At 45.8% G+C, this 12,500-nt stretch overlaps 1 protein-coding gene across 11 annotated transcripts in view; it reads left to right on the plus strand.

Annotated features, from left to right (window-relative positions):
* Positions 1–12,500, plus strand: part of LOC134458339 (probable E3 ubiquitin-protein ligase HERC1) — a 110,620-nt gene that overhangs the window by 82,929 nt on the left and 15,191 nt on the right. For all 11 annotated transcript variants that reach the window (XM_063210603.1, XM_063210593.1, XM_063210597.1 and 8 more), the window contains 11 exons: positions 508–707; positions 1,587–1,701; positions 2,274–2,405; positions 3,541–3,642; positions 4,165–4,338; positions 5,230–5,601; positions 6,032–6,097; positions 6,739–6,864; positions 9,061–9,199; positions 11,178–11,359; positions 12,071–12,226. In XM_063210603.1, the coding sequence (XP_063066673.1) occupies positions 508–707; positions 1,587–1,701; positions 2,274–2,405; positions 3,541–3,642; positions 4,165–4,338; positions 5,230–5,601; positions 6,032–6,097; positions 6,739–6,864; positions 9,061–9,199; positions 11,178–11,359; positions 12,071–12,226 (1,764 nt within the window). The remainder of the gene's footprint in view (positions 1–507; positions 708–1,586; positions 1,702–2,273; positions 2,406–3,540; positions 3,643–4,164; positions 4,339–5,229; positions 5,602–6,031; positions 6,098–6,738; positions 6,865–9,060; positions 9,200–11,177; positions 11,360–12,070; positions 12,227–12,500) is intronic.

Genomic DNA, 12,500 nt, shown 5'->3' on the forward strand with positions numbered 1-12,500 from the left:
GCGCGCACGCACACACACACACAGGCTGTTGGCATGCTGAAGTGAAGACACACAGACACACCTGCCCCAGCCCTTCCCCAAATAATTGTACCTGTTTTTAGCATAAAATAACCAACTAAAATGATATTAGCAAAACAAGCGTGTAAGGATCCCTTGGGCTAATATCTTATTTTACATGAACACACACACGCACACACACAAACACACACATAAGGATCCCTGGTCCTACACATGCACACACACAAAGCACGCAAATAAGGATCCCTGGTCCTACACACGCACACACTTATAATTTGACCTGTTTTTTGATCCCTGTCTCTAGTATTCCCTAATTTCCTCACGCACGCACACACGCACGCACACACACCTCTCCTCTCCTCCCACCCCCACCCCCCCACCCGACCAGGAGGGCATCAGCATGTTGAAGTGGCTGTCTCTCTCTCACACACTCACACACACACACCCCATGCCCTGGTCCTAACATCTCCTCTCTTCCCCCGCATCTAGGAGGGCATCAGCATGTTGAAGTGGGACCCCACGGGCCACCTGCTGCTGTCGGTGGGCCGCTCGGAGATGGTGAAGATCTGGGGGCGCGTGGGGGGCGGCTGGAGCACGCTGCACTCCCTCTTCCACACCGGCGCCGTCAACGCCGCAGAGTGGTGCCCGCTGCCCGGCAGGGGACCCGACCCACGCCTCATGATGGCCGTGTAAGTGTGTGTGTGTGTGTTTGTGTGTTTTTGTGTTTGTGCGTGTGTGGTTAACGCCACCAAGTGGTGCCCACTGCCCGGCAAAGGTCCCAACCCTGTGTGTGCGTGCACGCGTGTGCGGGCGTGTGTGTGTGCGGGCGTGTGTGTGTGTGTGTGTGTGTGTGTGTGTGTGTGTGTGTGTGTGTGTGGTTAACGGCACAGAGTTGTGCACCCTGCCCGGCAAGGGTCCCAGCCCACACCTCACCCACATACACATCATCAGGTGCACATTTCCCAATTAAGATGGAAAACAAGACAAAGGGTGATTTATGGTGAACAAAGTGGGTGTTACTTCATTATTTGTGTATGTCTGCGTGTGTGTAGGCGTGCGTGCGTGTGCAGGCACGCGTCCGTGTCCGTGTGTGTGCGTGCTTGTGTGCGTACGTGCGTGCGTGTGCTTGTGTGTGTGTGTGTTTGTGTGTGTGTGTGTGTATGCCAGCATGAAGTATAAGTGTGTGCCAGCCTGCAGCAGGGAAACCTGAGCCGTGCTGGACCCACCCAGTTCTCTTCCCTTCAGAGAGGAAGGAGGATTAACTTTCATTGATCTGTACAGATAGACTTTCCATGTTTCCTGAAAGCACTCGAAATAGGACATTGAATCGCATGCAGTCTAATGCAGGGGCATTCATATAGGGAGATCTATAGTTTATATGGGTATGTGTGTATGCACATGTCCCATATGAAAGGAAACATTGGTACATTGACTATAACTGTGGTAAATAAATCAATTAAGTTATATTGCCCATCATCCATCGTTGTCATGCAATATGCTTAAAAATGAAAATATATGCATTGTCATTTAATACTGAATATAATTTTTTTTTTCCATCTCCCCGGTAGTGGATGCCAAAATGGTCTCCTGTACGTCTGGACGTTACCACAGGGTGGCACCGTCGTATCACTTCCCAGCTTCCTCAGCTCCTCTTCGAGTCAGGAGAAGAGTGGCAATGTCAAGGTCAGACACTGGGCACATTGTTCCACAATAAAATGCTGCTGTAGTGGCTCTTCTTCTCTGTTCAGCCTTTTTTGAAGTTATATTTATTCATTTGGATCAGCAAAAGAGAGCTGCCTGTTCTCTCCAACTCTGCAAAACCCTCCAAATGCTTAGTGAGCTAAATATACCACCTCAAAATGTAAACAAAGAAGAGCAAGTAGATGAATATTAGGATTGTGCTGATTTTGTGTAAATTGATGGGGTTTGTTTTATGGTGGGGGTCAGTGCCAAATGTGTATTTCTTGCAAAGCATGGATAGACTGTTTTTCTTCAAATTGCCCAAAATTGGTCATTTCATTATGTTGTTTTGACAGCATAGGGCCAGTGCCAACTGCCAAGTGTGTTTTTTAAAAAACTAAATCTTGCTAGGATGCTCATCTTGGTGTGTGTGTGTGTGTGTGTGCACGTGCTCATCTGTGCGTGTATGTGTGTGTGTGTGTGTGTGTGTGTGTGTGCGTGTGCGTGCGCGTGCGTGCGCGTGCGCGTGCGTGCGTGCGCGTATGTGCACATCTGTGTGTGTGTGTGTTTTACAGCGTGGCAGTGCCAAGTGTGTGTTCAGGCTGAGTGGGCACATCACGGCGGTGAAGACGCTCTCCTTCTGCCCCAGTGGCATGGCCCTGGTGTCAGGCGGCATCGGAGGACTCCTCAACATCTGGTCCCTCAGGGTCAGTCACTGGAAACATCTGCACTTGTTAACAGGGAAGCCAACAGAGGGGGAGGGAGGACAAAGGGGTTTGCTGTCCCGGGGCCCAGAAAGAGGCAGGGCACAGAATTGGAACTCATTACATTGTATGTATTGGGTGGGGGGACTTTTACCAGAGATTCTTTAAGTATATAGAGATATGCCAATGTAATAGGTTGCTATGGGCACCTAACATGACCAGGTTCCGGTCTGCCTAAAGGGGCGTGTCATAATACTCCTAGCATTGAATAGAACAGTCCTTAGGTCTGCCTAAAGGGGGATTCCCCCCCCCCAACCCCTTGCAATAATAGAACCCGGCAACAATGGGCCAATGGAACCTCTCTCTTATCTACTCTATCTGCTTTTACATTACATTACATTACATTAGTGGGTGGGGGGGACTTGTATATGAGAAGCTGTCAGCAGGCCTGCTTGTGGGTACTGTGGCGCACAGCGTTAACACACCGTACCTTGAAGGGGCAACCTGCCCATGGGTACCCAAGTTTGAATCCGAGTCGGAGTCATTGCCCATCTCTCTCTCCGACTAAATATCTGAACCTCCTATTAATGAAACAGTCAGGGCTGGGTAGAAAATCTTATGGTAGAGAGTATGTGCACATCCAACACTTTTCAAGGCAGGTGGAAGGTAAAATATCCCACAGATAATAAAAATAAGAGAGAACCTGCACAATATTTCTCATTTCGTGATTTTATTTTGCACACAATGTTTTGACCCTTTGTCAGGTCTGTGTGGGAAATCTTCCCTCCTCCGACACAGGGGTTAGGGTACATAACTATGTATAATAAACCTGATTTGCAACAATCATAAAATATTAATAAAAGGTTTTGTCAAATGGCAGCCAAAAATGCTTAAGAAGTTATCTCCTTCCAAACTCTTACTATTGGCACTAGTGACTTGTGTGTGCTCCCTCCTGCAATAGTATACTGTATAATAAATAAATGATTGAATATTCCAGATTCCGCCTTTGAATTTCCCTTTTGAAATATTACCTGCTTTTCTGTATGGCATGGGGATGTAAGGAGATAGCCACCAGGGAGTGTTTCACAATGTCCTCTGCTTTTCTCTGTCTATCTCTCCCTCCCCCCTCTCACTGCAGGATGGATCGGTCCTCCAGACTGTCGTTACAGGGTTGGGCTCTGTGGTATGCACCACCTGGATCCCCAATGTGGGGATAGCAGCCTGCTCTGGGAGATCAAAGGTAAGCTTTGGTGACAGTTGCAAATTCAGTTAAGAAGAGCTAAGAATCAGGCCTTGGCTGTGGCTCATACAGCTAAGGCACCGTTTGGGGTCACCGGTTCAATTCCGACCCGAGGCCATTTCCTGATCATCCCCTGTCTCTCTCTCTCCCACCGCTCTCCTGTCACCACTTTCACTGTCCTGACTTGAACAAAGGCATAAAATCCCCAAAAAACTTTTAAATAAAAAATAGATGTACTCAGATTATCCTTCATTGTGTCTGAGGTATGTCATGAGATGTGTTTTCAAATTTGGCTATACATTTGGCACTTAGTTCACACACACAAAATGAAGCACTCACCTTTGAGAGGCCAGGGCCTTGTACTATGGAGGAACTTTTGATTTAAATCACATGTAGAGAAACATATCCAAAACCTTGAAATTACCTTGAAACATATCCAAACCACAACCATTCAATCACCCTGAAGGACTATTATTAGTACTTACAAGTATTATTTATTATATTATTCTTTTCTGTGTGTAGGACATCTTGCTGATCCGCTGCACCCCCGAGTGGATCTCTCAGAACCATGTGCTGTCGTCCTGCCGCACCGTGCTGCGCTCGCAGGGCATTCTGGGATTGAACCGCGCCCCGTGCATGGCTGTGCTGCTGGAGCGCCTTCCCATCCTCCTCCAGGAGCAGTTCAACTACGAGAGGGTGAGTACAGATTACATGTCTCTTTCCTTTCTCTCCGTTTCGTTTTTTCTCCGTCTCGCTAGTGCTTGGTAAATTAAACTTTCACCAAAGCCTGTATGAGTCATGATTGCTTCAAATTCCTCAACTTCAGCCCTGTCTTTGTATATACCCTGAATTGCCAGTGTGCATTCACAGACAAGGATGAAAAATGAGCATTTGCAGCAGCTGGCCTTGCTTTGCTAGGTGGGTGCACCCATACCTAAAACCCATACATATATCTATACCCATACCTAAACTCTAAATCCTCTCTCTCTCTCTCTCTCTCCCAGACGAGGCCCCAGAAAGCTGTCAGAGTCAGGCTGTTTTAGTATTCAGCCCTGTACTCTTGTTTTTTCTTTTCACTGCTCCGGGAGAGCAGCCAAAATAAAAGTCTTGAGAGAGCTGTTTTTAATCCAGCGACCGGCTTGCTTGAGGATCTTCACCTCAAAGCCTCATTACCTGGGCCATGTGTTTGTGAATGCATAACATTTTGGTGACTGTGTAATCTATCATATTCACCTCATTCGGGGCTGTGTGCGTGTACGTGTGTGTGTGTGTGTGTGTGTGTGTGTGCGCGTGCGCGTGTGTGTGTGCGTGTGTGTGTGTGTGTGTGTGTGTGTGTGTGTGTGTGTGTGTGTGTGTGTGTGTGTGTGTGTGCGTGCGCGCGCGTGTGTGTGTGCGCGCGCGCGTGTGTGTGTCCCACTCTTGAACTCTCTCACACACACAATATCTCCCTATATTTTCCTCTCTCTCTCTCTCTCTCTCTCTCTCTCTCTCTCTCTCTCTCTCTCTCTCTCTCTCTCTCTCTCTCTCTCTCTCCCTCCTCCCTAACTGCACTCACTCCCCTCTCCTCTCTCCTCTTTTTTTGTCCAGAGTCACGTGATGGCGGGCGATCAGCTGGTGCACAGCCCCTTCCTGCAGAGTCTCTCCTCCCTAACGGTGGGCCTGGCTCTGGACCAGCTGCTGTGCCGCCTGCCGCGGCCCCCCCACCACCAGACCACCGGGGCCCCAGGCCCTGACCCAGCAGCAGCAGCAGCAGCCACAGACACCTCCTCCTCCTCTTCCTCATCTTCCTCCTCCTCCTCCTCCTCCCCCTCCTGCTGTCCCCTGGAGTGGGCCTGGCTGGCCACCTACTCCGCCACCGTCAAGAGCGCAGAGGCCTTCGCCCGCGGCACCGGCTTCCCAGAGTCCTTCACCGTGCCCGAGTTCCAGCAGCCGGGGGTCAACGACGTGGCCAAGGCCCTGGTGAGATCACCTGCAGGGAGCCGGCTGGTGGTGGTGGTGGTGGTGCTAAAGATAGCTTTTGGAATAGGGGAGAGAGAGTAATGTGTGTGCACTGTTTGATACAGAAACACATGCATATTAACACATGCAGAAGGAGAGGGGAAAACAGACAGAGAGAGAGAGAGAGAGGAGACAAAGGGAGGTGTGCTGATGAAGATTTGCATTGCAGAAAGGGGGTATTTTGGGTAGACAAAACTGAGAATCTACCTAATATAATATGATATACCTCCCAAGTAAGTATCTCTCTCATGGGATGACTCTAGCCTATTCCCCCAGCAAGACCCATTTAATGACCTTGTTTGAATTTCTCATTAAAAAGCACCTCATAACTTAGCACAACAAGAGAGAAAATTGTTAAAAAATGAAGCCGGCTGTCGTTTGTCATTTGCAGGACAACAGCAAGTGGAGTTTCATGATGGATGAACAGCTCATGTCCTGGGCTACAACTCGTCCCGAGGTAAGCCACAGAAGCAGGTTTTTTATTTGTCTCTCTTGGCCCCGCTCCTATCTCTCCCATCTCCCATCATGCATCACTGTGTGTCTGAGGCTCGGAGAAGCCTCGCTCCCCTGACTCTGTGGGTCCCATTGTTCACATTGTTCAGTGTTATTAATGACCTGGCGACTCGCACCCTCAGAGGGGCCTCGACAGGCTACCAGGAGCGGTGTAATCTAGGGGATGCAGCCCCGTAGATAGTTTATATGAATGGAGACGCCGTTCTTCAAAAACAGCAGGGCTAATTTGTCATAATTGTCTCAGAATAGTTTTACTTGAAACCATGCTGGCGGGGAGGTGGAGCCGTTTGGTTATCTTTTCCAAATGGTTATTGATTATATTGAAGTACAAAGGTATACATTAACCATCCAAAAACAACAAATTAATTGGTTGAGTGGGCATTTCAGACAGATTTTCAATAGATCAATAGATTTTCACCTCAGATCAGATCATATGTCATTTCAAACATCTCATTAATGAAGAAACGTGATGCCTTTTTTCTATACTTGTTTTTGTCTTTCTCTTTGTTTGATTTGTGTGAATGCACTGTGCCATGTGCCAGTTTATTGATCCCAGTGGCATCTCCCCTATGTGCCCCTTTACAGGACTGGCAGCAAGGTGGCAAGAGCGAGGTGTACCTTTGGGGCAATGGCCGCCACGGGCAGCTGGCAGACGCAGGCACCAACCTCTCTGTGCCCACACTGGCACCCTCGCTGTGCCAGACCCAGCAGGTACCGTACTCATGGATGGGGATTATCCCTAAGGGCCAGTGGCACAGTGCCCAGGGGCACCATTTTTTGTCCAGTGAAGGGGCACCACACACAAACTTTACAAATATTGTTCATCAAGGGGACACCTCTGAGGTATAGTGCTCAGGGGCACCAAATTAGTTTAAAGGTGCGGTTGCAGGTTAACCATTTTAAGAAAATGTACTATTCACGTTGGGGGTTCCGCAGGCTCATAGGAGTTTATGTAGAACCTTAGAATCCTGGGGCAGTTCCCCCAATGTGATGTCATACCTGCAACCCCTCCTCCATGTAGGATTAAAAGTTTAATTAATCGCGGTCTCGAGTCAGCCGATTCTAATGCGAGTCATTAGTGAGTGAACGATCCACTGCCCACGGTCCACTGTCAGAAATCCCCACAATGCAGCTTTTGGCAGTGCAGTCCGAAGGAGTGTCGTGGGAAACACTTTTCATTTGAAAATATTGCTTAACATGCCGTATTCAGATTTGCATCAACTGCTGGCATTCCGTGATGAAAAACAGTCTCACAGCGAGTTTATTTGAACAGCATTTTTTCATTACGGCGTAGCTTTTGAGACAGACATGCCACGGGCACCGTGCAAATGACGTCATCCTACCTAGTGCCCCTTTAATGCAGTCTGGACAGTTCTGTTATACTGTAGGGTCCATACCTGGTCTGTGCTGCCACTGTACACAAGCGCTCTCCTCTTATATAAACAAGCTGAGTTAATAAAGTCCTCCACACACTCATTGGATCGATATTTGCTATTGAGCTGCAGCCTGATGAAGCTGGAAGAGGTGTGTGTGTGTGTGTGTGTGTGTGTGTGTGTGTGTGTGTGTGTGTGTGTGTGTGTGTGTGTGTGTGTGTGTGTGTGTGTGTGTGTGTGTGTGTGTGTGTGTGTGTGTGTGTGTGTGTGTGTGTACACATGTACATGCATGTGTGTCATCGTGTGTGTGTGTATGTGTGTACATGTGTATGCATGTGCCTCATCATTTGCCCGTGCGTTTGTACACATACGCCAGTATGTCTCATACAGCTCCAGGCCTTTTTATTAGAATACCATGAAAAAGTTGATTTATTTCCATAATTCCATCAATAATGTTAAACTGTCATGGATTGTAGATTCATGGCCCAGTTTTTTAACTATTCCAATCATTATTTTTTTTATTTTTATATACGTTGGCCTTCCAGCTCAAAAAAACCATGAATTGGGGAATTCGCATTATTAGAATATTGTTATAAAATCACATTTTTCTTCATCAAAATTCGGGTCACATTAAATCAGTTGAAATTTGGTACTTTCTACATAACATGCAATGGTCAATACTTGGTTAGGACATTCTCTGTCTTCATAATGGCCATGATGCGTTTAACATGGATGTCAATGGCAAAAACAGTGCATGGGAGTTATGGAAGCCCAGATATCCTTGATGCTTTGCTGTCAGCTGTTCTTGTTTGTTGACCTGGTGCCCCACACTTCACTCTTCAATATACCCTGTAGATTTCCATGCCACGTTTTGGTGTTAACTCACCAGTTTAATTCTAACTCAACAGAAATAAAACCCCATTCATTTTCAATGGGGTTTCATTTCTGGTTATTTAGAATTAAACTGGTCAGTTAGCGCCAAAACGTGGCATGGAAATCTACAGGGTATATTGAAGAGTGAAGTGTGGGACACCAGGTCAGCTATACAAAAACAGCTGACGGCAAAGCATCAAGGATATCTGGCCTTCCATTACTCCCATGCACTGTTTCTGCCATTGACTTCAATGTTAAACGCATCATGGCCGTTATTATTAATAATATTAAGACAGAGAGAGTCCTAACCAAGTATTGAACATTGCATGTTGTGTAGAAAGTACCAAAGTTCAACTGATTTGATGTGCACTGATGTGAAACAAATTTTGATGAAGAAAATTGTGATTTTATTACAATATTCTAATGATGTGAATTCCCCAATTCATGGTTTTTTTGAGCTGGAAGACCAAAATGTGTAAAAATAAACAATTTAATGATTGGAATAGTTAAAAAACTGGGCCATGAATCTACAATCCATGACAGTTTAACATTATTGATGGAATTATGGAAATAAATCAACTTTTTCATGGTATTCTAATAAAAAGGCCTGGAGCTGTTTATGTGTGTATGTGTACGTTCATGTTCTCTTCCTTCCCGGCAGGTGGTGTGTGGGCAGAACTGTACGTTCCTGGTGCAGGCTAACGGTACAGTGCTGGCCATAGGGGAGGGCAGCTACGGCAGACTGGGCCAGGGCAACTCTGACGACCTCTACACCCCAACCATCATCTCCGCCCTGCAAGGTACAGTAGGGACTGCTCAGCACACAGGGATGAAGTATGATAACATGGGCTCCTCGGACAGACAACAAGAAAGCCCCCCACCCCAATGGGTACTACTAGTTTACAAAACAATTCAGGGTTTTAGGCTAGGGGGCTATACTAAGAAGCTGGTTCAGTAGTAAACCAGGCCTAGTTAACCTACAGGAGGTGGTAAACCTGCTAATAGATGTACCTGCAACCAACATTTAGTTAAGAGAATTAGGACTTTAGGCTCTCCTATTAGATGATTTACCTCTACCACAAGGTTAACTTAACCTGGTTTAGTACTGAACCAGCTTCTTCGGATACCCCCCAGGAGTGAGAGTCTTATGTTGTTGTAGGTGGGGGTTGTCCACCGAGAAAATGTTAAACCACAGTTGTTAAATGTGTGATCTTAATGCAATATGAGAATAACAATTTAGAGGCTAGAGCTTCAGGGCCCCCTTGACTCTTGGGCCCCTGGGCCTGGGCCCAGTGGGCCCATGCAGTAATCTGTCCCTGCTAGTACATCTGGGGTGCGTTTCTCGAAACCATAGTTGCTAACTACGTTAGCTGCTTTGTTGTTTGCAATGCAATTTCCCATTGACAACTACACAAGTTGCGAACTGGCTAACAACTATGCTTTCAAGAAATGCAGCCCAGATTGGGGGGAAAAAAGATCCTCTGCTACCAATGTTGGTGGTCAAAGGCGAAACCGGTTAAAAACAGACTTGAAACTTAATTGAGTCATTTCTCAACATTACAGACATTTTTATCCATTTTTATCCATCTGAACTGCCCGCAGAGGTACAAGTGCACATTACCAATTAATAGTCTGCACGCTGAAACTTTCAGCTGCAGGGGTTTATATTAAAATCAGCAAGGTTTTGACCCACCAGGGTCTTATAATTATTATAACAGTTTGTTATTTTGTCCTGCAACTGAACTTAGTAAGGTGGGATCTGCATGCATCTACTTTGATGAGCACCGCCCAGCACAGCACCATCTATTCTTTCACAGATCATATACTTTCATTACAGCCATAGAGATTTACTTGCTCTGTTGTTAATCATCAAATATGCCATCACAGCCCATTCAAAAACATATTTGTTCAAAGGAAGCAACAAATTATTTATATAACAAATAATTTTCCAATAAAATTCAATGTTGGCACTTCGTTGCGGCAATTACCCACAATGCATTGTCAAAGAAAAAACAATATGTTTGTGAAAGGTGCACTGTGTAGGATGGTTCAGAGTAGGTATTGCGAGTACTGTATGCTGCTCATTGAAACTGTGCTGCCTATTGCCAAATTGTATCTTTCCATGAATATGTTCTTGATAATAAACTAATAATTACTTTTAAATAAATAATATTTTTTAACGTTTTAATAAACCAATAATTACCAAAGCACAGTAAGTTTTGCAGCTAAAATGTATTTCTGGAAATTCAAACATGACATCGAAATTCAGACATGGAGACGATCCATCTTTTCATGTATGAAAAGTGCATTTTCCTAATCATATTGAATACTTGCAATTTGATTTATCTACAGTATATTGAATGTGTGAACTGTGTACGTCACCATACCATGTGACCTCCAAGAGTTTACTTACCTGTGCTACCCAGCTACCTGAGTTTTGACCACGCCCTGACGAAGGCCAGATGGCTGAAACCGGTCGGCGTTTATAAATTTGTTTACCCCAATGTAGAATAAAGGGTTTTTATTATAACTTCAACATTGACTCAAAGGAGAGTGCTTTGGATTCAGTCAACTTGCAATTTGATGTTGTAAATATTTGAGAAAAAAATGTAACATTTGTGAATGGGCAGTATGAATTCTGGAAATAAACAACTAAAAATATTACACAGTGCACCTTTAAATCTTAGTTTACTCCTTATTATGCTGTCCCTTTCCTGCTCTATTGGCCCATTTGCATGAGGTTGTTTTTGTATAATTCCCTGGTGCCTCCCCCTCCAGGCTACGTGGTAACTCAGCTGGTGACGTCGTACGGCTCGGACGGGCACTCGCTGGCGCTGACGGAGACAGGCGAGGTCTTCAGCTGGGGTGACGGGGATTATGGGAAACTGGGCCATGGCAACACAGAGCGCCAGCGCAGGCCCAAACAGATAGAGGCCCTGCAGGGGGAGGAGGTGGTGCAGGTAGGACACACACACACACACACACACACACACACACACACACACACACACACACACACACACACACTGCACAGATACTGTACATGTAAAGCATATTGGATATACACAGTATATACACACATATCCATAGAAAAAGGCCTTAAGATACCAGGGAGACATACACACATACTGACCTTAAGGTTCATTAGATATGTACTGTACACACACATACAAAAGGACCCAAGGTACTAGGGAGATATATCGAAGGCAAAAGATTTTCTAGGTTCAAACCTCTAATCTTTCCCTTTCCACGGTCTCTGTCAAAGCATTTCAGTGTAATGCTATTGTGTTCAAATCTTTCTAGATTTAGTACAGTATTCGTGCCATGTCATCACATTAAAAAACCTCACTGCCCCATGTAATCCCACTACATCCCGATGTAAAATGCAATAACATTTTGTTTTCTCTAAACCGATTCTGTGATTGCATCTATGTCTTTGTGTCTGCGTACATACATGTGCGTGTGTGGATGTCTGTGTTCCTGCATGTGTGTGTATCTTGATAAGTGTGTGTGTATGCTTTGACTGTGTGTGTGTGTGTGTGTGTGTCTGTCTGTCTGTCTGTCTGTCTGTCTGTCTGTCTGTCTGTCTGTCTGTCTGTCTTCATGTCTGTCTTCATGTCTGTCTTCATGTCTTCATAACGCGTGTGTGTGTGTGTGTGGTCCCTCTCCAGCTGGCGTGTGGCTTTAAGCACTCGGCGGTGGTGACGGCGGACGGCAAGCTCTTCACCTTTGGCAGCGGTGACTCGGGCCGGCTGGGCCAGAGGTCCACCTCCAACAAGATGCTGCCGGAGAGGGTGATGGCCCTGGAGGGATACCACGTTGGGCAGGTGAGAAGCCCTCTCTTGCACCCAGGTCATCGTCCCCTTTATGACATTACATTATATTAACCCATTTTAGCCTTTTTGGGAAAGGGTGCCTTCTGCCTATTAATTCATGTTTTTATGTGCTTCGGAGGCTGAGATATTTAGGAATTAAGATGCGTTTAAAACCGAAGACCCTCATTTGGCATTAGAATGTGTTCATTCAACTCTAACATACCCACATATTTAATTAAAAAAAACCTCAAATCTCAAGAGCCTGAATGCAGCATATATGTGTCTC

The sequence above is a fragment of the Engraulis encrasicolus genome, chromosome 11, assembly GCF_034702125.1.
Source record: "Engraulis encrasicolus isolate BLACKSEA-1 chromosome 11, IST_EnEncr_1.0, whole genome shotgun sequence".
NCBI lineage: Eukaryota > Metazoa > Chordata > Actinopteri > Clupeiformes > Engraulidae > Engraulis > Engraulis encrasicolus.